At 45.5% G+C, this 25,845-nt stretch overlaps 1 protein-coding gene across 3 annotated transcripts; it reads right to left on the bottom strand.

The window, feature by feature from the left end:
- On the bottom strand, positions 1-25,714 carry COPS7B (COP9 signalosome subunit 7B; the record flags this gene model as incomplete). 3 transcript variants are annotated; one of them, XM_082841263.1, is made up of 6 exons in its annotated part: positions 1-605; positions 6,537-6,642; positions 8,478-8,680; positions 11,522-11,610; positions 13,866-13,941; positions 25,652-25,714. In XM_082841263.1, the coding sequence occupies 6 exons, from the start codon at positions 25,712-25,714 to the stop codon at positions 447-449; spliced, it is 696 nt and encodes a 231-aa protein (XP_082697389.1). In that variant the 3' UTR covers positions 1-446. The 3 variants fall into 3 exon arrangements, with proteins under 3 accessions (XP_082697389.1, XP_082697388.1, XP_082697387.1); XM_082841262.1 differs by lacking the exon at positions 25,652-25,714 and adding an exon at positions 18,281-18,457 and having other exon boundaries at positions 6,481-6,642; XM_082841261.1 differs by lacking the exon at positions 25,652-25,714 and adding an exon at positions 18,281-18,457.
- Positions 25,715-25,845: the final 131 nt, after the last annotated feature.

Below are 25,845 nucleotides of genomic sequence, written 5' to 3'. Positions count from 1 at the left end.
GCACTGTGGCACATGGGGCTGGAGAAGGAGTGCCTCCCGTCACTCAGAGAGGGGCCTCCTTCGCAGTCATCCCTGTGGGCCAGTTAAAGCTGCTTCCAGCTTATGACCAGCCTGACAAAATGACACGAAGCAAAAGAAAAACTGGGAGGGATACAAGCCCTTAGACAGAGACAAGAACCTCCTGGAGGGAAGCTGGGCAGTGTCTGGCCCTGTTGGGATGGCATCCGTGGAGCCCCTGAGTCTGAAGGGAGCAACTGGGGAAGAGGGAGTGGGAGAGGGAAGGGAGTTAACGGTTCTTCTGGAACAGTACCAATGTGGGGGGAGGCGCTGGTGAGGGGATGGGCAGGTCTGGAACTCATGGAAGGTAGAGAGGGGAGGAAATAGGCCCTTGGTGTCCCCTCCCCACCTGACCCAGGCCTGGTGAGTGCCAGCTGCCCCAGCCGGCCCTAGTGGCGGCTGGAGACCAGACCTTTCACTTTGGACATCTTCTTAGTGGGCTGCCTCTGCTCAGCATGGGGGGGACACTCTCGTTCAGCCAACTGTTGCTCCATCTCCTGAGCTGAGGAGGACGCAGTAGCTTTGAGTGTCTTCTTGATGTTGGTAACCTGGAGGGAGACACAGAATTGGTGTGGTCAGCTTGTAAGCGCCAGAAACTCACTGCAACTTGTTCTCACTATAAGGGGGGCCACTCAAAGGAAGAAGCCAGAATCCTCTGCAAGAAAATCTGAGATTATCTTCAGAAACTCAGATGAGGAGAAACAAGCAGGGGCTGCTCATGGAAGATACATGGAAATGAGTCAAGCAAAACAGTGGAACTAATGCTTTCTTGGTTGAAAATGGGGAATAAGCCAAGTGGTAGTGGACCATTTGGCAAAAAGGTACAACACAGCAAGTGAAAGAAAGCACTGGTTAAAATGGCCATAGAAAAAGAAAGGGTGACACAAGATGCTATACTCAGCTCATTACTGTTCACATATGAAACCACAGATATTTTCACCAGAACTTTGGGAATACAATTCCCGAATTCCCACGAGCCCTTCTTGAATAAGCAACTAGAGGAAAAACTTCAGCCAACTAAGTGACAAATGACAAAAAATGTAGTAAAAGAAAAATGCGACCACAGTACTGTTTTCAGCATTCCTTTCTTCGATTAACAGAGAGGCTCCGAAATATTTAAGCAACTCCTAAGCATATCCTATGCAGTATCTGTGTACTGCTCTAGGATGAGTGTTCTACCATTTTTTAATTAGTTCCCAGTTTGTTTTTCACTTATGTATGGTGCTCCTGTGAACAGCCCCCCATGTTTAACCTTTGCATACTTTTGTGAACACCTGTGGAGGACATATTCCTAGAATTGAGCTTTCCACATCAAAGGGTTTACACATTTTACTTTAGTAATGATTGCCATACTGCCTTCTGAAAAATGATTGTACCAACTTGTCCTTCTACCAATCGTGTACTCCTGTGCCCGTATTTATACACATTCCCCAACACCAATTCTAATGGATTGTTCATGCCTTTGCCCTTCAGCTAGCTGAGGTGTATTGGTGCAGAGTGAGGTGTATGTTTGTCGGTAAGAAAGTAAAGGCGGGGACTTCCCTGGTGGTGCAGTGGTTAAGAATCTGCCTGCCAGAGCTTCCCTGGTGGTGCAGTGGTTAAGAATCTGCCTGCCAGGGCTTCCCTGGTGGCGCAGTGGTTGAGAGTCTGCTTGCCGATGTAGGGGACACGGGTTCGTGCCCCGGTCCAGGAAGATCCCACATGCCGCGGAGTGGCTGGGCCCGTGAGCCATGGCCGCTGAGCCTGCGTGTCCGGAGCCTGTGCTCCGCAAGGGAAGAGGCCACAACAGTGAGAGGCCCACGTACTGCAAAAAATTTAAAAATTAAAAAATTTTTAAAATTTAAAAAAAATTTAAAAAATCTGCCTGCCAATGCAGGGGACACAGGTTTGAGCCCTGGTCCGGGAAGATCCCACATGACGCGGAGCAACTAAGCCCGTGCGCCACAACTACTGAGCCTACACTCTAGAGCCCGTGAGCCACAACTACTGAAGCCCGCGCGCCTAGAGCCCATGCTCCGCATCAAGAAGCCACCGCAATGAGAAGCCCGCGCACCGCAACAAAGAGTAGCCCCTGCTCACCTCAACTAGAGAAAGCCCGCATGCAGCAACGAAGACCCAACGCAGCCAAAAATAAACAAATAAAATTTTTAAATAAATAAATAAAAGATATTTGTTTTTGTTTCACTTCAGTGTATTCTGATGGCCTTGGGGGAAAGGTTAAGAAATGTGATTTCTCCGTTATCACCGCTTTATAAAATAACAAGGTTTGTCCAGTTTGATATGTTTTCTAAGCATTCATTCAAATGCCTATTTACCTCCTCAAGCAGCTTTTTCTTATAGAAACTATCTCCCAGTAAGCTATTATTTCAGGTGCTCAGTGACCCTGGTAAGCCAGAAAAAGAAATGAGACTTACCCCAAGGAAAAACCTGGTTTGTTCTGCACTTCTGACACGCCACTCAAGACCCTGTACCTTCCTTCCCTTCCACAACATGTGCCCTCCACTCGAGCCACGCTAGTCCCCGGCCTCACACCCGGAAGCAGTCATTTCTTCTGCCTTGTTGCCTTTCCTGCACCCTGTTATTCCAGCCTGGGCAAGCCTCCTCCTTCGCTAGCCACCTCTGACCCTACCTCTTCCACAAACCCGTCCTGACCACTAGCCTCCCCTCAACCTATATTGCCTGGCAGCGCCCTCTCACTCTCGGATGGCGGCATCCTGTGTGCTGTGTCTCCTCTGTGTTTCAGGAGTTCACATCTAGCTTCCAGTAAGACTACGTACTGACAAAGTTGAATCCTCCACAGTCAGGTAAACATGCCATAGGGAAAAAGAGGGCTTCTTGGGCAAGTGTCTCTTAGCCTAGGAAATGAGGCCCTTTATCTTAAACAAGGCCTCAGCCTGGATGGGGGGGATGACATGGCTCACAGGGGCCCTATTATGGATATGTCATGCTCAATCAGTTTGACTGTTAGCATTTTAAACACAGGGAACTCACAAAGTAGACTGCCGAGCCAATAACAGACTCTCATAGTTGAAGGGGAGTTAAGAGTCAACTAGCTTTTTGTAATAGCTGTGCAGGTCTACCTGCAGATAGCTCCTTCCGGGACCCAAGAGTGGCCACTCATGTAGGTCCACCAGTTAAGCCCATCTCAGCTTCAAGAAACAATCCTGAGAAGTCTAACTCCTCTTTCACAGAGCCGCCCTTTAAACGACGACTAGTATCCCGCAGACTTGCCTTCTTTGGCCTAAATGCCCCTGATCCTTCTAATTTTCTTCCTTGAGTAGTCTGGCTTGCAGGCCATCCCCATCCCATTACCCCAGATGACCTAGAGTTTGTCAAGCCCCTCAAATCATGGGCCTCAGGAGTTTTCAGGTGGGACTGCGCCTGCTAACAAAATCACAGCCTAGTTCTACTAGAGACTTTAAATATTCAGGCAAAAGGAGAAAGAAGAGAGTCTTAGGGTAGGAAAACCTCTTTGAGCTATGGGGCAGAGCAAAGGGAGACAACAGAAGTAGAGTGCACAGTGGGGAAAGGGTTACATAGAAAAGAAGAACGGGGAGATGGAGAGAAGCACTCCCGGAAGCACCGAGAAGCACACTCTTGGCGCACCACACAGCCAACAGGCTCAGGATCTGTCACTAACTTAACTCCTGGGGCATTTTCTACATAAAGAAAAACAGGGCTTACTTTGTCCAATTATGCTCTATTACCTACCTGACTGGAACACAGCCTATTTTGTGAATGCAGCAAGAACTACAGATTGACATTCCAGAGAACGTCAGACTTATAAGCACACTGAAATATAAAGAAAAATACACTCCAAAATCAAATGCAAACGAGGAGGTGCTTTGTGGAGGTGATCCTTACCTCCCCTCCAGGGTATCTGCTCAGAGGTAATGACACAGCTCATAACGTTATTGTTCTATCTCCTCCAGGTATGCTGGAATTGTAACTAATGATGCGCTATTTCTGTGAAAAACTAAAAGGAGAGAATATTCTTAGGCAGTTTGTGATAGGGCTGACTTCGTTAAGAGGGAAGACTCTTAAAGCTAATACTCAACAGAAGATAGCTGCTGTTATAAGATTTTGGGAGAAAAACATCAAGATTTCCCCTCTGGGAACAAGCAATCTAACTTAAGGACAAGTAAAGAAAAGATCAACTCAGTTGAGAAAATGACTATAAAAGTTAAGTCAAGGGCTTTCCTGGCGGCGCAGTGGTTGGGAGTCCGCCTGCCGATGCAGGGGACACGGGTTCGTGCCCCGGTCCGGGAAGATCCCACATGCCGCGGAGCGGCTGGGCCCGTGAGCCATGGCCGCTGAGCCTGCGCGTCCGGAGCCTGTGCTCCGCAATGGGAGAGGCCACAACAGTGAGAGGCCCGGGTACCGCAAAAAAAAAAAAAAAAAGTTAAGTCAAGAGTAACGGAAGCATAAATACAAGCAGAATAGGACAGAATTACAGCTGTGTTTGTGGTAGATCTGTTTTATTTTCAAGTCAACAAATACTTAGTGAGCACCTTCCATGTGCCTTCAGCTGGGGGACGGTCAGCATCCCTCACATAGTAGCCAGATCATGCATCTGTGAATGGAAAAACTGTCAAGGCTCTGGGCTTTGACCACGCTCCCACTCTTCTCATACCTGTCTGTTCTAGATTTCCTAGAAGATTATTAAATTAGTAAACTGTTTTAATGGGTAGTGGAGGTGACCTTGGAGGTTTCCTCAAATTTCTTTCTCAAACTTAATCAAATCCTTACTGCCACCTGGTGGCAGCATCAGGCTCTGCCAGCTGTGTTTTCCAGCAGTGGACGCTGAGAGCTAATCCATGTGTGCTGGCTCTCATTTAATAACCATAACCTAAGGAGCCCACACTGTTGTCTACGTATTGGTCGTGCCTCAACATTAGGCAGTGCCTTTTTTCATCAGATGCCATTTTTTCTGGAAATAAACTTGAGCCATTCAAAATTCTAAAACTAGTATCATTCAGCTTTGCAAATGACCACAGTCAAGCCCACCACCCGCCACACAATTAGCAACAGTCCGAGCACAATGGGGCAGCCAGTAGCAATCAGACTCCTCCTCCTGCGCCACCAACCAGGTTTAAGAGTGTTTCAGGCTATCCCAGGTCAGGTGGGCGTTTCGCCTCCAAATCTACTGTTTCCAGGGTCTGATGTACAGGGAAGAATCAGTGAATACTGTCCTACTTTGCTCAGACATCAATCCCAGGTCAGAGAAGAGACCAAAATATTCAAGAGGGGGATCACAGAGCTTATTAGAGAAGCTGCAGGCTTACTTTCCTAATTGCATCTGTCTTTGACTAATGCTAAATTAAATATAGTTCACACTTCTTTGGCTAGAAGTAGAGTTAAAAATTTACAGTGGATGGAACATTCACAGCATAGGTATGCATATATATACAGGGATGTGTGTGTCTGAAATAAATGCACTCTAGTTCATGAAAGCAGAGTTCAGCAGTCCACTGACACCTATAGGGTGTGCCTGAAATATAAACACTCATTTGAGCACCTATTATGTGCTCATTAGGCATGGGACAAGGAGCTGGGCTTACAAAGACCAGGTTTTATTTTCAAGGAGTACATACAACAGAGCAGGGGAAATCTTCAAATTTTACAAATCCCCCTTAGAAAGGCACAACTACTTATTTCTTATGTTCCTTAGCTGTAACTCTGGGTCCCATTCTGCTACACTCTAGGATACCTGACTTCTAAAATTCATTAAATACCATTAATGCTTCAAGCTCCATCACGCTAGAAAAGGACTTTCAGTGCTAAAATTCTGGTCTTCAGGGCTCCAAACAAATTGGGAGATGGCTCCACAGGTGTCCAGGCTATAGGCAGACAAACGCCCACTAACTCAAGGGCTGGAGCCTGCGTCTCTCCCAGAGGCTAAAAATGTCCTGAACAACCAGGCATCTAACACCACAATCACACACTTTTATCTTCACCTGCATTTCATCCACCAAATCGTTTCCCTTTTTTCCTTTTTCAAGATGAAACATATCATGCATTTTAAATGGTTATAACATACACATACAGATTAGAGAAGAATACAATGAACACTGTGTACCCACCACACAACCTAAGAGGCAGAGCAGCACCGGGGCCTTGAAGCCCCATGTGCCCCAGCCCAGCCGCACCCCGCCCTCTGCCCCGCCTGGTAACCACCATCCCTCCATCCATCTTTAAGACCCATCCCCAAACTCGTTTCTTTTGCTCTACAGCTGCAAAGTGCGTGTAAACTGAGGAATTACAACATTCCGCTCTCCGAGCCCGCTCACGCTCTGGTGACCAGGAATCAGAAACGAGACGGACAGCACCAAGAGGAGGGCCTGGGTCACACTCGCCTCTAGCCCAGCACCTCACCCAGTGCCCACGAGCGAGTGAGTGCTGTTTCATCTACGCCAAGATCACAAGACAAGGGACAAACAGGGATACCCTGGAGTGGGGACAGGCGTTCTCTTCCTCACCTCGGCCTCTACCTGCTGCTGAGTTCGGCTGTGGTTTTCCTTGTACTGGTTGGCTCTCAGAACTTGCTGCTCGATGCCCAGCAGGACTGCCTCGCAGCCATCGCACCTATATAAGAGATAACCAGCCCTGAGCCCCAGAAAAGCCTGGTAGTTGTCCTGCAGCCTCCCAAATCTCCCTCCCCGATTCCTTAGAGACTTCCTGTAACACTCCGTCTGCCAGGGCTCTTGCCCCTTCACTCCTTCCAAAAGACAGGTGTTTCTGAATACATAACATAGGGCATATGGAAACAAACATGGAGGATGTGGGGTGGTTTCTTAGAATACAGCTTTAATTTCCAACCTTTGTATCCCATGGGAAAGCTTCACGGACTGTGCAATTAAAGGGATTAGGAGGGACTTCACAGATGGCACTGATTAATCAGTTTTCTCAATAGAAAAATTTATTTTCTAAAAGCATCCTATTTTGAACATTGCCCTTTTTCTCAGAAGTGTGTTACTTCCCAACTGCCACCCCCTCCTCATTACATCATTTTCCCCACGTTTTATTTTGAAAATTTAAATACGTTAAAAAAAAGTTGAAGGTATAGTACAATAAATAGCCACATACCCTCCACTTTAGAGTCAACAGTTGGGAACATTCCACGTATTTGTGGTGCCGCTCTACATGCCAATTTTGTTTCAAATCTAACTCCAATGCATAAAAACAAGCTGTAGGAATTCGTACTAGTAAACATCCTGGAATGGGGGCTAGAACAGGCCCTCTGGATGCAAACACGTTGAAGCCAGACTATGGAGGTGAAAGACGGTGTCAGTCATCTCAAAAACGGAAAAAGACAGCCAACTTTAGCGGGACTGGAAACCTAGGTTTTGTATGCCAGACCATTTTCATGTTAGGGGTGTTTTCTAAGTTTATTTCCCATTTAGTCTGACTTCACTGTTTTAAAATCTTTTGAAAGTTACTGCTTGTGTCAGATGTTGTAAAGGGAAGGGGTCTGGAGTCACACTTGGGACAGAACCTGGGGTAAAGGGTGGGCAAGTACATGCCTGGGGATCCAACAGTAGCTGAAGTGAGGGAAACTTAGGGGGCTGTGGACCCTCAGAGAGTCAAAGCTGGGCTGTACATCCCTGGATACACACCCCTAGAGGCTAAGCCAGAGAGTCAGTCTGTTTAAAGACAAAATGAACCCCAGCCCTCTGCACAAAGTCTGCCTACTCTGCTTCATGGCCTCCGACGTGCCATGTGCCGCCTGGGAACACACTCTCCTCACCTCCAATTATACTCTCACCCTGGCCCTCCTTCACAACTCAGCCTTGAATCACACCATGACAAATCCATGTAGAACGTGCAACAGCTCTTGCGAACATCAAATTCCATTAAAATGGAGTACATGCAAATGTTCCACTTCCTTTTATATACCAGAGTATGGTTATCAAATATTCAGTATATGAGTCTGTGTTCCAACTTAGAATAACCCATTCCTTGTCTTTAATATCCTTCACAATGTTTTACAAACACTAGCCCAATGTTACTGATGCCGAACTTGGTTCTCTTATCCAAAGAATCTTACCAACACTAATTCCCAAGCTTGGTCAAACACTGAGGGTGAGTCTGCAAAGCACAGGATCAGTGTCACACAGCGAGGCTTCAGAGGCTCCACCTGCCAACTCTGGGCATTTTACAGCCTGCTACTAAACAGCCCCCAACTGCACAGGACAAGAACTATTTTACAACCATGGCACTAGGAAGCCTGAAGTGATTCCTACTGCCACACAGCTGTAGTCACAAATGCAGCCCCACTCCCTAGCTTGCTGTCCCAAGGCCCCAGCTCCCAGGCAGCCCCAGCTGATACCTGGAGACCACATTTCCCCAAACAGAGGCATAGAGGGCATGCTAGGTATCCCCTCCCTAAAGAGGGGGGCACCTCCTTCTTTGAGCCTCACCATTCATGCAAGGTCTTGACAATATTATTGATATCTTTCTTTCGGATGTCACGGCCAATGCAGAAATCCACTTCTAGCAGCTGGTTTCGCTGATCCAGCTTGCCCTGGATGATATCAGTGTAGACAGCCTCGATGATGAGGTCTTCCAGTTCCCGGAGATTCCGCATCTCCAGGTCCTTCAGCAGCACGGAGTAGGGGATACACTATAGATAAGGTACATGTGATGTTTACAAAAACCATTGGTAAACATTAAAGAAAATTCAGGTTATTACTCAGATAGCCAACATATGCCTCAGGGCTTTGGGAAATGCAGTCTAGTGGTAATTATTAACATCTATGGCAACAAGAGATGGATAAATGAGCTGTGAGACCCGTGGGATCCAAACAAGACCCACAGCATCTAGGAATGCGTTCTCCTCCATCCCCTGCCTCCTGGACTTTGCTCAGCTTCCAGCTTTCATGCTCTGAAGCACACTCTTAGAGATCCCAAAGACTCTTTCTAGAGGAAAAAGGGATATCCTCAGTATGTGGCACTCTGCTGCCTTTTGGAAGCTGGCAGAATTTGTATAAGACGCCAGATCATCCAAAAATACTCCAAAGAATCTCAGACACTGGACACACAAACTGGCTGCTTGCCCAGCAGAGCACAATTAAAAATCTTACAGTCTAATGCACCCACCTACAGGTGGCCAGTGGATACTGCAAGCTCAGAGGTCATCCTGAAGTTTACATGTTTTCTTGGTTTCTGACAACCAATGTCAATTCCCCAACAGTAGTCTTGTAATGGACTGTACCGACATTCTGCATGACTCCAAGACAACTGGATATCTAAATACCAGTTTTCTGTAAATCCTATGACACATCACTATTAGTTTGAAAATTAACACAGCAATCAAATCTGCAGAAACAGGAGGAAGATGTATGAGGAGAAGAGGGCAAACATACCTGGGGGTTTTTCTATGACTAAAGGTCTGAAATCCAGGGTTGGTACAGGGGCTTAGAATGACAGGTTGGACAAAGGATTAATCTCCAATTATACAAGCAGCTCATGCAGCTCAAGAGCAAAAAAACAAACAACCCAATCCAAAAATGGGCAGAAGACCTAAATAGACATTTCTCCAAAGAAGATATACAGACTGCCAACAAACACATGAAAGGATGCTCAACATCACTAATCGTTAGAGAAATGCAAATCAAAGCTACAATGAGGTATCACCTCACACCAGTCAGAATGGCCATCATCAAAGAATCTACAAACAATAAATGCTGGAGAGGGTGTGGAGAAAAGGGAACACTCTTGCGCTGTTGGCGGGAATGTAAATTGATACAGCCACTGTGGAGAACAGTATGGAGGTTCCTTAAAAAACTAAAAATAGAACTACCATACGACCCAGCAATCCCACTACTGGGCATATACCCTGAGAAAACCATAATTCAAAAAGAGTCATGTACCACAATGTTCACTGCAGCTCTATTTACAATAGCTAGGACATGGAAGCAACCTAAGTGTCCAGCGACATGAGTGGATAAAGAAAACGTGGCACATATATACAATGGAATATTATTCAGCCATAAAAAAGAAATGAAATTGAGTTATCTGTAGTGAGGTGGATGGACCTAGAGACTGTCATACAGAGTGAAGTAAGTAAGAAAGAGAAAAACAAATACCATATGCTAACACATATGTATGGAATCTAAACAAAAAAAAAAAAAAGGTTCTGAAGAACCTAGGGGCAGGACAGGAATAAAGATGCAGAGGTAGAGAATGGACTTGAGGACACGGGGAGGGGGAAGGGTAAGCTGGGACGAAGTGAGGAAGTGGCATGGAAATATACACACTACCAAATGTAAAACAGATAGCTAGTGGGAAGCAGCCGCATAGCAAGATCAGCTCGGTGCTTTGTGACCACCTAGAGGCATGGGATACGGAGGGTGGGAGGGAGACGCAAGAGGGAGGAGATATGGGGATATAAGTATACGTATAGCTGATTCACTTTGTTGTACAGCAGAAACTAACACACCATTGTAAAGCAATTATACTCCAATAAAGATGTTAAAAAAAAAAAGAATGACAGGTTGCAGAAACGAGGGAAAAAGTCGCTCCTACTCTTTGCTACACTTGAGAAGTTCATGATCAGGACAAAAAAAAATTCAGGTCCTCATTTCCTAACAAAATAGGCCTCCCACCTGAAGTGCCCAGCTGAGAATCAGAAATTTGTGATTAGGCCAGATAAAATAATTTTAGCACGTGAAACAGCAATCCAAGAACAAATATACATCTCTCCAGCTCAATCACAGAGGGGAAATGCAAAAAGCAAACTTTTTCAAAGGCACAGCCCCACAAAAATTTATAGACATTTAGGCTGGGATTGGGCAGAGAGCCAAAAATCAACTAAAAATTAATCAAACCTGGATCTTCTTTGTTAATGGCTATAAGCAGCTGGTTGCACATCTTCTTCTAAAAAGAAGAACTCAGAGATATAGTGGAGTGGTATCTTACAGAAGGTTAGGGTCAGAAGTTAGCACAGAAGGCAAAAATTCCAATTAGTATAATTAACCTTGAAAATCCCCAGAGGAAGGCAGCATATTAAAAAATCTAAAAAAAAAAAAAAAAAAAACTATCTCTCAGTAAGTTCAACATAGCAAGTTTTTCCTCCAGCACAGGAACAGTTCACTGTGCACTGAGCAACAGCTGAAGCAGTTAACTTGCCTTGAGATGCCTTGCTGTTTGAAAAATCTGTATCTTGAAACAGCAGTCTCCTTTAAGCATGGCAAAATGCTCACAGCACGTGGGGTACCACGGCATGCCAGAACCGAGACCTGCTGATTCACAATCACTCCTGGGCATACTTTTCCTAAATGGAATGGTGAGTAATTATCTACACTATTTTAACTGTTATCTTTTTCTCTTTTGTCCTTTGCCAGGCAAATTTTATGCATTTATGATGCAACTCAACTGTGTGTAGCTGGGAGTTCCCACACTGATGCCAATGTGACACCTGCCTCGAGGTAAGGAGGAAGACAGGAAAGGGTTTGGATCGTACCTTCATCCTTGACGCCAAGCTCACGATGGTAAGGTGTTTCAGCTTGTTCTGCTGAGCTGTGCTCAGTTCTGGCAGGCTCTCCTTGTTGGCTGCTCAGTCCCACCCACCACAAAAATCAAGACACAAAATAAAATTAGGATTTCTTCAGGGAATAAGCACACCAACTCCCCACATCAAACCTGCTATTGAATCACTGTCATGACTCTGCACTTATTCACTAGGCAAATGTTCCATAAGCACCTCCCATCTTCTCTGAAATACCATGTGCTACCAAAGAAGACAAAACTGAATCTCTACACACAAGAAGCTTAGTCTCCTAAGAAGCCGGGCATGAGTGCACAAAACGGCATGACAATTCTCTTACTGGAGTACTATTTTCAACATGTCTTCACTGAGCGTCTGTTATGTGCAATGCACTGTCTTAAGTGATGCAAGGGGAACAGACGGGGCTTGTCAGGGCTGCTACACTCCGCAACTCCAGGAGCACCAACTACCACCCAGAGTTGTGCAACTCAATGGCCCTGGACTTGTCCTCAGTCTTACCATCCAATGTTTCAACAGCTAAAAATGCAAGAGAACTACCAGAAGAAAGGTACAAACTACCAGAAGAGAACAAGAGGGTGAGGAGGTGGGGGAGAGACAGAAAGGGAGACAGAGGGGGAGAGAAAAAAGAGAGAGTGCAAGTGAGTGCAGTCACACTGGGGAACTGGGGAGGTACAGGAGACAAAAAGAAAGAAAGGTGGACTATGAGATGATCCTTGAAGGACAGGCAAAACTTTAGCAATAACAATAATAGCAACAGCAATGGCACCAGCCAAGGCAACGTATATGGCAAGCTTTACTTAGTGTAAGTGCACACGCAGATCCGTTCATATACACACACATCCAGTTAGTCCTCACAACAGCCCCACAAGACAGATTCCAAATGTCTTCAATTCCTTATCCATAATGCTGGATTCCAAAAAGGTGAATCCACACTGCTTTTTCTCCCTTGAGCACGGTGCTGAAATTCATTTGGTGGCAAATCATGACCTAAATTGAGTTAGGCTTTTTATCCCACTTGTTGTGAATATTCATTTGTTTTGCTGCAAAACTGTGAATGTGTTTGACTACCGGTGCTGCCCACATCTCTCGAGGGTGTTACATAAAAAAGTATATGCATCATATTACCTTTTTAAAGTCCCCAAAATTCTAAATTATGAAACATCTAGCCCAAGAAGTGCAGATTAGGGATTGTGGACCTTTTTATTACTCCCATTTTACAGATAAGGAGACTGAGGTACAGAAGACCATTTAATTTACCAAAGAACACACAACTATTGAAGTGGACACAGAATATAATGCAAGAATCCTGGTTCTAGAGTCTGTAAAATGCTGCTCTTTAGTGAGGATGGAAACAAAGGCTACACACACTGGAACAAAGTGAAGGTCAGAAAAAGCTAGCAAATGGCAAACTGTCCAGTCTGGCAGCAGCACCAAGTAAGTAGAAGTGACCATGGAGAAAGAAAATGAGAAAAAAGGGGAAGTCGAGGACATAGTAGAGAAGACCCTGAGTCATACCACTAAAAAAACCTGCCAGGCCTATGTCATTATCACTAAAATAAACTAGGGAAGCCAGACAAAAATGGCTTGGGTGGAAGGTAAGTTAGTGTCTGGACATTCATGCACCTCATTCCTGATATTTGAGATTCTAATTTATCAATACAATGACTCAAATGATTTACAAAAGAGAATGGGGTAAGTAGATTATGGAGTATTCGATTATGGAATATTAAAAATGACTACAAAGACTTAAAACATGGATAAATGCCTATGAAATAAGTGAATAAAGCAAGATATAAAATGGTATACATAATCTACTTACACCTACATATCAGAAAGCACAAGCACAAGGAAGAAAAGTCCAGCACCGTAATGCTAACAGTAGTTTAATGGGAGTACAAGTGACTTCTTTCCCTGTTTTCCAAACTTTCTTCAATATGATGATAGTATTTAGATAATATTTACAACGCTTAAATACTTTACAAAGTATTCTGACATTTCACAACACTCCAAGTGTTCTACAAACACCAGTCCTCAAGAATCTCATCTGGAAAATAAACAAGGGCTATATTTATGGATGAGCATAAACATAGTCCCCATTTACCCACTGGGAAATAAAAGGTGGGAACGAAAGTCCTCATGGGAGGTCACTTACAGAGCACAGTAAAATGAGAAACAGCCAGGTTAGGAAGATACCACCCCACGTTTTATATCCCAGACCTCAGTGACCCTCATGAAGGCAACATATCCAGACAGAGCAACAAAATTAAGAAAAGTCTTTGGAGGATCTTAACCAACTCACCTATGTAATCTGGGTATGTTCCATAGGCAAACAGATTCAGCAACTGCAAATAAGCAGCATTACCTCCTTCTGCAAGCTGAGGAGGAAAAACAAAAGCAGTTCACAGACCGAGCTACCAATCACTGCAGTGTTCAAGAAGAGGGCAGGTGATCACATGCCACAGTTCTGACTGTTTTATTGCTTGGTCCCTGAGGTCCCTCCCAACTCTTTGAGTCTTAGGGAAAAAATAAATAAGGCCCCAAGTTTAATTTTTCTCTCTCAGGAATACATGCTTTATACCGCACAGAGCATGCCCAGGAGCTACTTCTGTCACACAGACGCACACACACACAAAGCAGTAAGCACTGGGAGCAGTTCAGGTTTGCTCAGGATTCCCCTGCCATCAAAACAGACTGGAGGGACTTCCCTGGTGGCGCAGTGGTTAAGAATCTGCCTGTCAATGCAGGGGACACGGGTTCAACTCCTGGTCCGGGAAGATCCCACATGCGGCGGAGCACTAAGCCCGTGCGCCACAACTACTGAGCCCACGCTCTAGAACCCATGCACAACAACTACTGAGCCCGCGCGCCTAGAGCCTGTGCTCCACAACAAGAGAAGCCACTGCAATGAGAAGCCCGCGCACTGCAACGAACAGTAGCCCTCGCTCTCCACAACTAGGGAAAGCCCGTGCACAGCAACAAAGACCCAACACAACCAAAAATAAATCAAATAAATAAGTTAAAAAAAAAACAGACTGGAGCAGTCTTGTCAATATACCAGCTTGGCGGGTACAGCACAAGCCACTATCAATCCAAACTGAAAAAAGTGTAGGGTTGGCTCCAAGCTTCAGGACTACATGTGGACTGTGAATGCTGGAGATTAGCACAGCATAAGGCGTGACAGAACAGCCCAGCTGCGACAGGAAACCAGGATACCAGCCCCAAATAAAAGTTTTCATTAGAATTACTTATTCCTCGCTAATGCTAATGGCAAAGAGCTATCTGTAGAAGAAAAACGAAAGAGATACTGTTCTGCCAGGAACTGCTCTACTCTGCTCTGCTGCCAGTTACCGTAACTGGGTGTTTCCCTTACTCACAAATAATGTACCTGTTACTCTTCCAATTTACCAAACTCAATAAAGTCTAAACAGGAACCAAGTGGTATTCTGTGGACACCAACAACACCACTTGATTTTAACCATCTTTTAAAAAAAGCTTCCAAAAACTACATCTGTAATTTCTGACCACTGAAAGGCAGCTAGCTTATTCCCAGCTCACATATGGAAAAAAACAAACTATGGGAAGATAAGGGTGATTTGCTAAGCACTCCAACGAGAACTCTAGCATCTGAATACCCCAGTCTACTGTCTCAGGTTACCGAGAATCTCCTGAGGCCCTGAATCATAAGTGGAAGAGACCATCAAATCTAGCCCCCACTTTTCAGACAGACAATTACAAAACTAGCCATAAAAGACTATTTTCTCTAAAGCAGACACTCCAAAATTTCTCCCACTGGCCTAAGTCAACAAGGTCTTTCTGGCTTTAATTTTCATCCATCTCCTCTTACCCAAACTTCCATATGAAACAACCACCTGGCATATTCATTCAGGCTTTTCACAAGCTTGAAGAAACACACTACCCTTTGGTCATCTCTTCTTTTGAAAAATGATGAGCTACCAAGCCATGAAAGAGCAGGGAGGAAATTTAAATGCAATATTACTAAGTGAAAGAAGCCAATCTGAAAAGGCTCCATATGTATGATTCCAACTACACAACATTCTGGAAGAAGTAAAAAGATCAGTGGCCAGGGATTAGAGGGGAGGAAGGGATGAAGAGGCAGAACAGAGGACTTTTAGGGCAGTCAAATACTCTGTATGATACTGTAATGGGATATGTCATTATACATTTGTCTAAACCCATAGACTATAAAACACCAAATGTGATCCCTAATGTAAACTATGGTCTTTGGGTGATAATGACGTGCCAGGGTAGTTCCATACTGGTGGCAGGCTGTTCATGTATGAGAGCACAAGGTATATTAGAACTCTCTGTACCTTCCTCTCAACTTTGCTGTGAATCTAAAACTGCTCTAAAGAAATAAAGCCTATAAAACAACCCCTCAGTTTTCTTAAATTTCCCTCACAGGATTCCTTTTCTATCTCTGGTAATTAAATTTTTACTGAAAGTCTACTGTGTGTCAGGCTACATAATAAGCTCTAAGGAAAACAATGGTGAGCACAATAGATCTTACCCTCACGGAGCTTACAATCTAGCAAGACAGGCTGACATTAAACAAAAATTTACAATTAAAAAATAAAACTAGGGGCTTCCCTGGTGGCGCAGTGGTTGAGAGTCCACCTGCTGATGCAGGGGACGCGGGTTCGTGCCCCGGTCCGGGAGGATCCCACATGCCGCGGAGCAGCTGGGCCCGTGAGCCATGGCCACTGAGCCTGCATGTCCGGAGCCTGTGCTCCGCAACGGGAGAGGCCACAACAGTGAGAGGCCCGCGTACTGCAAAAAAAATAAATAAATAAATAAAACTAGGTCTTCCTGTTTCCAGCTATTGCAGGGAGAGGAAATGATGCCACTCCACACATCTGCAATGGATGATCATGGGGAACTGCTCAAGTTTACTAACCAAGAGGAATAAGCAGATGTACAGCAGCAAGTCCAGTAACGTGAAGACCCATACTCCTTCTGATACAACGGGCTGATTCACAGCAGGGCTACAGGCATGGAGCCGGCAGCCAATGGCAAAGGTGTCCTAGAAGAGAAGAACTGGCCAGCAAAAGCCAGCCACCCCATATGTGTGGACCACCATCAACAAGAATGCCTGGGCGACACTCAGTAGCATCGTGCACATGATCCGCAAGAACAAGTACTGCCCAGATCTGCACATGGTGGCCGTCAGCAGAGCAGGCACCACCCTGGGCAGCCAGGAAGAAGCTGTGATGGTGAAGAGGAAGCCAACCCACCCTACCAAGAGCTCCTGAGCACATCCTCCAAAGTAAAAAGATGTCACCAGACTTTTCAATCAATCAATATAAAAGTATCAATCAATAAATATAAAAATATCCAAAATGGGAAGTAGAGGTTGAAAAAGTATAGGTTGCTTTACATGTCTGTTCCACCTGGTTACTCTTCACCAGATCTTCTCATTTTTAAGGCACAACAACCAAAAGTGATACCCAAGGTTTTAATAACAACATCAAACAAGCAAACAAAGCAAAAAGGACTACTTCCCAGCTTTTCATGTCATTTTTTTTTTTTTTTTTTGGCCAACGTTGGGGGAAGATGTGGAATCTTTTTTTATTTTTTTTATTTTTGGCTGTGTTGGGTCTTCATTTCTGTGCGAGGGCTTTCTCTAGTTGCGGCGAGCGGGGGCCACTCTTCATCGCGGTGCACGGGCCTCTCACTATCGCTGCCTCTCTTGTTGCAGAGCACAGGCTCCAGACGTGCAGGCTCAGTAGTTGCAGCTCACGGGTCTAGTTGCTCCGCGGCATGTGGGATCTTCCCAGACCAGAGCTCGAACCCATGTTCCCTGCGTTGGCAGGCAGATCCTCAACCACTGCACCACCAGGGAAGCCCTGTCATATCTTTTTTACACACCTTCTTCAGCACAACACTGCCCTTTTCACAGGAACAATATATTCTTTTTTTTTAAATAAATGTATTTATTTTTGGCTGTTTTGGGTCTTAGTTGCTGCGCACAGGCTTTCTCTAGTTGTGGCGAGCAGGGGCTACTCTTCATTGCAGTGCACAGGCTTCTCGTTGAGGTGGCTTCTCTTGTTGCAGAGCACGGACTCTAGGCTTGCCGGCTTCAGTAACTGTGGCACGCGGGCTCAGTAGTTGTGGCTCGTGGGCTCTAGAGCGCAGGCTCAGTAGTTGTGGCGCACGGGCTTAGTTGCTCTGTGACATGTGGGATCTTCCTGGACCAGGGCTCGAACCCATGTCCCCTGCACTGGCAGACGGATTCTTAACCACTGCACCTCCAGGGAAGCCCAACAATATATTCTTTATTCATGCCCATCTCATGTTCGATAAAAATTTTCTGCTATGTATGTACCTGACCAATTTTCAATGTCTATATTTGCACTGGAGGTTTTTTGTCCCTAAGAATGACTGAAACTACCCCTGTTAAACATCAGTCCATGCTTATACTCTACTTTTCTAATTCATCAGGTTCAGTTGGATTTTTTCCCCTATCTTTCGAATTACTAGCAACCCAATCAAAATTTGCCCCAAATTCAGATGAAAATATTGACCAGAAGGAGCCCAGGACATTATCCTTGCTCTCTTCCCCTACCTCACCAATTCCTCAAAAGGATATCTCATGGGTCCACAATGCTTCAGCATGGAAATTCCTTGGAAACCTGGAGAATCACAGGAAGGTTGAGAACAAAGAAGATAGAAAAATTGTTTAGAAACTGCTCTTACCTCCTGCACATTGGCCAGCTCCAGCAGTTCTCCAAAGACATATACTCCAGGAGCCTCCAAAACTTGGCTTATGAGAGCAGTGAGGGCTGAGCCACTGGTACCTTTGGCTAGTAAGATAAACTGTTCCAGGAGGTTACTTGAGGGTTTCTGTTCGCCTGCCATTCTCTGGTCTTGAGATCTGTCCAAAGAAAAGTATTTCATTCTTCCTTCTCCTTTGCAAAGTCTATGCCTATTTAATGCTGGATCAGACATCAGAATACTTTAATTTTACAGTAGTCAAAAAGGAAAAAACAGCTCCTCAGTCCAGATCTCACTTTGTGAGATGGGTAGCGTTTAACTGGGAGTTAAAGGGATTTTGTCCTTATTCTGAGGTTTGAAATACATTTAGTAAAAGCCACTTCATTCCATCTGGCCCTTTGCCAAAGGCAGCACCGTCTAAGCCCTTAAACCTAACCAGGACCTAAAGAAACACAGGAGTATCTCAGTAGGTGTCTTATATCTACCTCATTTTTAGACTCTGGTTAAGAAGCAGAGAATCTTGCCAAAACACAGAGGCAGCAAATGTAAGCAAAAGCAATCAGTTACAGCTTCGGTGTGTCATTAGAATCCCACCTATAGCCAGATGCAGATAAGGAAAGACAAAAAGCAGACAAGAAAGATGGCCCATTTATCAAATAAGTCATTGATCAGATAGAAAAAGGGGGAAATCATCTTGAAAGATAAGCAGCAACATATTCAAACTAACAAAATACACACATACATGCTGTGTAAGTCCATGAGGAAAATCCCTTTATTTGGCCTCCTACTGATATGTGACATTTTACCAAACACGACTTCAGAATTTGTACAAAATCTCAAGAAAACAATAAAAAGATTTGAGAAAACAATGAAGATATACTATTGCCACCCTGAAGACATTAGGACAGGAGGGTTCCCTCAACTGTATAATCTACTTACTACAAGCTGGGTGTGTGAACACACACACTGCGTATCTATTCTACAGGAGCTCTCCATGAGAAAAGATTACTCCTCCAAAAATGATAATATACTGGGCAGTGTGACAAAATGAAGAAGTATAGTACAGTGAAAAAGACAATAAATCAAAAGAGGTTAGCTTCGTGAGAAACTAAGTTTTCCTCTGGAGGCAGGCACCAAGAGTGGCAGCCCTTTCACAGTACTACAAAAGCAAGTATGTCGCTTCATCCAGGATTACCTAAGGAGGTCTTGTCGGAAGCAGCAAAAATGAAGTGCTAGGGAATAAAGGTTGCTGAGGGAAGGGGAAACTGAGGGGAGAGGGTAGGAAGGAGATGTCGGGGGAAAGTGATGGTTAGGAGAGGAAAAACAAAAACCTCGCTTCCAAGTGGACACGTGCGAAGACATTGAATGACAGGGCGTGGAGATGGAGAAGGGGTAGAAAAACGGACAGAACTTCGGTCCCTCAAAAAAAAACCTCGGCCTAAGGAGCAAAGCCCGCGGGGGCAAAGAGATGAGGAGGCGCCGATAATCGCTTTCTTCTAGAGTGGGAGAGCCCGAGGAGGCGGCTAGGAACTCAGGGCAGATGAATTCCCGTCCTAGGGGGAGGCGCTATTTTGATGGACGGCAGAGGGGCAAAGGAGCAGCCTTTACGGGTGGGGAAGCGAGAGCAACCGCGGTGCGGATGCTGAGAGTCGCGGACTGGGGTGGACTTCAGGGTGGGTGGCGTGTTCCAAGCAGAGCCGCGGGTGCAGGGTGATGAGCCGCGGGTCGCGCTCCCCGGAGCGGGGGCGGGGCGGCGTGGCTGAGGACTTTTCCCACGGCTGGCGCTAAGCCTGACGGCCCAGACGAACCTGGCACGCCGGGCCCCACCCTCTCGCCGGCCCCTACCTGTCCTCGCCGCCTCTCCGTCCTCTCGGTCGCTGGCTTGGCCTCCCGGCGCCTGCCCGCAGGTTGTCAAGCGTCCATGATCGGCCCGGCGTCCGACGCTTTTCTGCCTCCGCCGACCCGTTGCCCTTGCGGCTCCCCCCGGAAGCCTCCCGCCGCTGCACTCGAGTTCCGCCCACACTAGGTTCCCCCGCCGCGTTTGCAACCTCAGATCTCCAGGGCGGCCCCGGCCGGGGAAAGTGGGTCCCGAGCTGGGCTATAGCCCAGGACAGGGTGGGGGCCCTGAGAAGAGGAATATAGCCTAGGCAGTACTTGGCCCCCCCCAACCATCGCCATCACCATCCTGGGCCCTAAATCCATCCTCTTTGGCCGAGCTTTACCCTCAGAAGTTCCGTAGGGCGACTGTGGCTACCCTCGGGGTACAGAGACATACTAAGCCTAATAACTACCGTTTACTGAGCGTTTTTCCATGTGCCAGGTGCTGTACATTGTCTCACTGAATTTTCATAATAACTCTAGGCCTGTCATATTATTCCCATTTTTCAGGTGACATAACTAAGCCTAAAAATCCAAAAGCCAGGGACTTCCCTGGTGGCGCAGTGGTTAAGAATCTACCTGCCCATGCAGGGGACACAGGTTCAAACCCTGGTCCGGAAAGGTCCCACAGATCATGGAGTAACTAAGCCCGTGAGCCACAACTACTGAGACTGCATGCCACAACTACTGAAGGCTGTGCACCAACAGCCTGTGCTCCACAACAAGAAAAGGCACCACAATGAGAAGCCCGCGCACCGCAAAGAATAGCCCCTGCTCGCCGCAACTAGAGAAAGCCCTCGCGCAGCAACATAGACCCAACACAGCCATTAATTAATTATTTATTTATTTAAAAAATCCAAAAGCCGGTAAGTATGAAAGTCTGCTTTGAGGGCTTCCCTGGTGGCGCGGTGGTTAAGAATCCGCCTGCCAATTCAGGGCACACGGGTTCGAGCCCCGGTCTGGAAAGAGCCCACATGCCGCAGAGCAACTAATCCCATGTGCCACAACTACTGAGCCTGTGCTCTAGAGCCTGCCAGCCACCACGGCTGAGCCCACGTGCCACAACTACTGAAGCCCGCACACCTAGAGCCGGTGCTCCGCAACAAAAGAAGCCACCGCAATGAGAAGCCCGCGCACCACAACGAAGAGCAGCCCCTGCTCGCCGCAGCTAGAGAAAATCCACGCGCAGCAACCAAGACCCAACTCAGCCAAAAATAATTTTTAAAAAAAAAGCCTGCTTTGAAACCCAGGCTATCTGAAGCCAAAGACCATGCTCTTCATCTTTATTCAGAAAATATTTTAAAATAAGCAGAAGATGGGTTGAGCCAACAATGGTTCTGTGACCAAAATGACATTCGTGGCGTTGCATTTGGTACTTACCAACTCCCCTGGAAGATGGATAAGAATGCCATGTAACTGAACACTTAGGCTGGTTCCTTTAAAGTATACACCACAGACTTTCAGGTCTTGAAGATGAGGAAAAAACCCTATTTACCTTTCGTGCATTCGAGTGCAGAAATTAGACAGATACAAAGGAGCCGAGCACCAACGCATTCATTTATTTTAAAATTTTCTTTAGCACATATTATGTTCTAGAAGTTTATATGAAGACAAGACAAGGTTCTTGCCCTCAAAAAGCTTCAATGTGTTAAGTGCTATGAGAGAGAGATGACAATACTTCGGAAGCACGGAAGAGAATGCGTTGGGGAAAAGAAAGTGGGCATCTTATGGGCAAAAAGGGGAAGAAAAGAGGGCAGTGACCGTAGTCACAGAGGCCTGCACTGTGCAGCATACACTAATGCAGAGAAGAAACCCACAGTGACTGGAACCCAGGGTTCAAGGGTAAGAAATGAGGGCTACAGAGCTGGAGTCAGGTCATCAAGGTTCTTGGAAACCACATGCACAGCCCTATACTCAGTAAAAATCTAAATACAGCAAAGTTCCTACCTGGGAGAGCTCAAGGTTCCTGGGAGAGACAGGTCCATCTGGCTAGGACAGATGATGCCACAAGGAGCCCCAGGGGTACAGATAAGGCTCTCCTGGCTGAGTCCTGGAGAGAGGTGATTTAAGGAAGGCTTCTGGAGGAAATGAGGCTTGAGTTGAGCCTGGAAGAAAGAGCAAACTCTCTTAGAGTTTGTTTGTTTGTTTTACCTTAAGGGCACTGGGGAGCTATTTAGGGTTTTTAAACTGTGGAGGGATCTGGATAATTGCCATTTTGGACACTAGCTGCTATAGGAATGTATTGGATGTGGACAGAACTGGAGGCTGGGAAACCCTTGAGGTGACTGATGTATTCCAGTTAAGAGATTGTGAGATCTTGAACAAAGGTAGCTGCAGCTGGGCATGAAATAGAAGGGACATTGTTGGAGACATTTAGATACCTCAGAACCTATCAGACCTGGTGACCAGTTGAATGCAGGGATAGAAAAGGAAGATACCCCCCAGGATTCTGGCTGGGGAGGCCAGAGCTGTCAGGAGGTGGTGTTAGAGGACAGGGCTGCAGAGGAGAAGGAGCAAAGTCGGTGGTGGAAGGAGAACAACTAAGTTCTGTTTAAGTTCATAAATATTCCAGCTGTGCCTCTCCAGCCTCCAGAATAATGTCCAGACTCCAAGGCTGCAGTTAAGGCCCTTCTCAGTATGCCTCCCTCCTACCTATCCAGCTTTGTCTCGCCCCACCTCATTGGAGCCCAAACTCCATGCCTTCCCGGCCTAACAGGACTCACATCTTCCCTCTCTGACACCAGGGCCTATGCTCAAACTTGCTCTCTCTTCCTCTTCGCAGTGCTCTTCCCTCATATTTCTCTGTTCAAATTCCACCAACCATGTAGGCAAAGATTTAAACAATGCAAAAAGCACTAATCATAAAAAGGAAGCACTGAACTACGGCACTTGACTAAAATGAAGAACTTCTCTTCTCAGAAGACACCAGTACAAGACTAAGAGGCAAGCCACAGACTTGGAGAAGATATCTACAAAGCATGTATCGGACAAGGAACTCCATATCCAGACTATATAAAGGACAACAAATCAATAAGAATTAGCCCAATTAAGAAAGTGGGCAAAAGACCTGAACAGGCACTTCACAAAAGAGGACATCAAGTAGCCAACAAGCATATGACAAGGGCTCAACACCAAAGACAATGTAAATGAAAATGATAGGGGCTTCCCTGGTGGCGCAGTGGTTGAGAGTCTGCCTGCCGATGCAGGGGACGCGGGTTCGTGCCCCGGTCCGGGAAGATCCCACATGCCGCGGAGCGGCTGGCCCCTTGAGCCATGGCCACTGGGCCTGCACGTCCGGAGCCTGTGCTCTGCAACGTGATAGGCCACAACAGCGAGAGGCCCACATACCGCAAAAAAAAAAAAAAGAAAGAAAATGATAACGAGATACCACATTTAGCCAAAATGGCTAATATTTTAAAAACTGACACCACCCTCTATTGCCAAGGGTAAGAGTCAACTAGAACTCTCTTATGTTGCTGGTGAAGGTGAAAATTGGTACAAACATTTTGGAAAACTGGCAATATCTACTATTGCTGACCGTATGCCGTCCACACAAGCCAGCAACTCCTCTCCTAGAAATAAATGCATGAGTCCACAAAAAGAAACATTTAAGAATGTTCACTGCAGCTTCGTTAATAAAAGCCAGAAACTGGTCAATGAAAACCAAAATGCCCATGAACACTAGAGAAGGTAAATGGTGCTACATACATACAATGGAATACTACTTAGCAATTAAAAAAAAAAAAAGCTACTGCTACATACAACATGTAGCACAAAATATTGATGAAGGAAAAAGGCCAGACTCATATTGTACTTACTGTATGATTACATTTAAATGAAAGTCAAGAATAGCAAAAATGATCTATGGTAATAGAAGTCAGAAGAGTGGTTATCAGGATGGAAGGATGCAGCACTAACTGGGAAGGGGCACCCTGGGAAGGGTGCTGGAAATGTTCAATATCTGGATTTGGGGGTTGGTGACAGGTGTATACATGTGCCAAAACTGTGCTCTTGCTGTATGTGTTACACTTCATTAACAAAAAAAATTTACAGATAAAACTTTTTAATACAGAAAAAAATCCTACCCATGCCACTTCCTCCATCAAGTTTTGCCAGCTGAAATATATCTTTCCATGGGGGCCTCTGTAGCATTCTAATGTCCTTTCTTTTGTGCCATTCATCACAGTTCATCTTGAATTTCAGTGGAGTCTCTATTTTTTCCCTAACTAGATGGTTATCTTGCTTGTGGCAGTGACCATGCCTTTCACCTTCTACCAACAGAGAGTCTGGCAAATAACAAAAGCTGAAAAAGGTGTTTGTTGAATTACATGGAAGGAAAACTTGGGTGGGTGCCCAGATAGGCGAAAGGGGTACAGGAAGAGGAAGGAAGGCCTAGGAAAAGAGATAGCAGATCTCCAAGGAAACCTTAAGCTACAATTTTACCTAGTTTCTGAAATCGTATTAAATGTCACCTTGAGTAAAAAAGAACAAATCAAAATACCAAGTCTTACCTAGACTGTGGATAAACAAACATTGCACTCCTTCACTTGCAGGAAAGCCACCAAATAAATGTTTACCTAATGTCGACTGAAGAAAAATGCACAACCTAAAAGTTGTGAGTTATGTTTTATTTGGGGACCTTACTGAGGACTATAGCCCAGGAGACAGCCTCTCAGATAGCTCTGAGGAACTGCTCCGAAGAGGTAACAGAGGAACCAGGATACAAAGGAGTTTTTGCTGAAAAGAAAATACGTAATTGAACACCAAAAGATTACTGCTAATCAACAAAAAACAGACATCTCAAATAAATGATTTTAGTGCTTTTCTATGTATGGGAAGATGCAAGTGTCTGAGCTCATTGAAATTATTCCTTAGATATGCATCTTATTATCTGGGGCAAGTATCCTGTTTTTCTCCATCCTGAATTCCCCTCTGGGCCCATCTTCAAGGGTGGCTTCAGTGGCTGATGGCTTGATGGTGGCCAAAATTTGTTGTTGTTTACTGGAATGGCAGGCAACATTGTTTACTGAAAATGGCAGACAACACCTCTGGGTGTTTCAACCGTGATGGGAAGACTTCACCAAGGAGAGTAAGATCGCATAGCCATGCTGCTAAAAATATCATCACCCTAGTGTAGTGGAAACAGCCCAGACTGCAGGAGACTTAGAGCCGAATTCTAACTCTGCCCCAACTTGCTGTGATCCCTCAACAATCTCTTTGCCTCTCTGGGCCTCAGTTTCTTCATATATAAAAATAACAGGGGTTGGATTAGCAAATTCTCTGAAGTCTAACTGTACTGATATTCTGAGTATACAATCGATATCTCTCTCAGTCCAACGCAGGAGCACACCAGAAACCCCTGCAAAACACCTAAATGGCGCCCCAGGCCAACGAACAAGTACGACTTGAAGGAGTCATTTGTTATATTATCTTTCATAATTTAATCAGTGTTTGTGTTTGTTGTTTCGTCCTTACCATGATTTGCAGGAGATTTCTGAGTTCCATGCAAATAGAAGTTACCTCTCTGTGGGCTGTCATCTTTTGAGGCTGAAGAGGATCTTCCCGCCTGGTTTCAAGTCTAGGGATTCAGAAACCACGAAACCTACAAGCAGGTTTATGAACTTGCGCGCATTGCGCGGCACACTGGAATCTAAGTTACAGAGGAATTG

This window comes from Leucopleurus acutus, assembly GCF_964270905.1.
Source record: "Leucopleurus acutus genome assembly, chromosome: 6".
Lineage (NCBI taxonomy): Eukaryota > Metazoa > Chordata > Mammalia > Artiodactyla > Delphinidae > Leucopleurus > Leucopleurus acutus.
The sequence above is the reverse complement of the archived record's forward strand: the minus strand, read 5'-3'. Positions and strand labels throughout refer to the sequence as shown.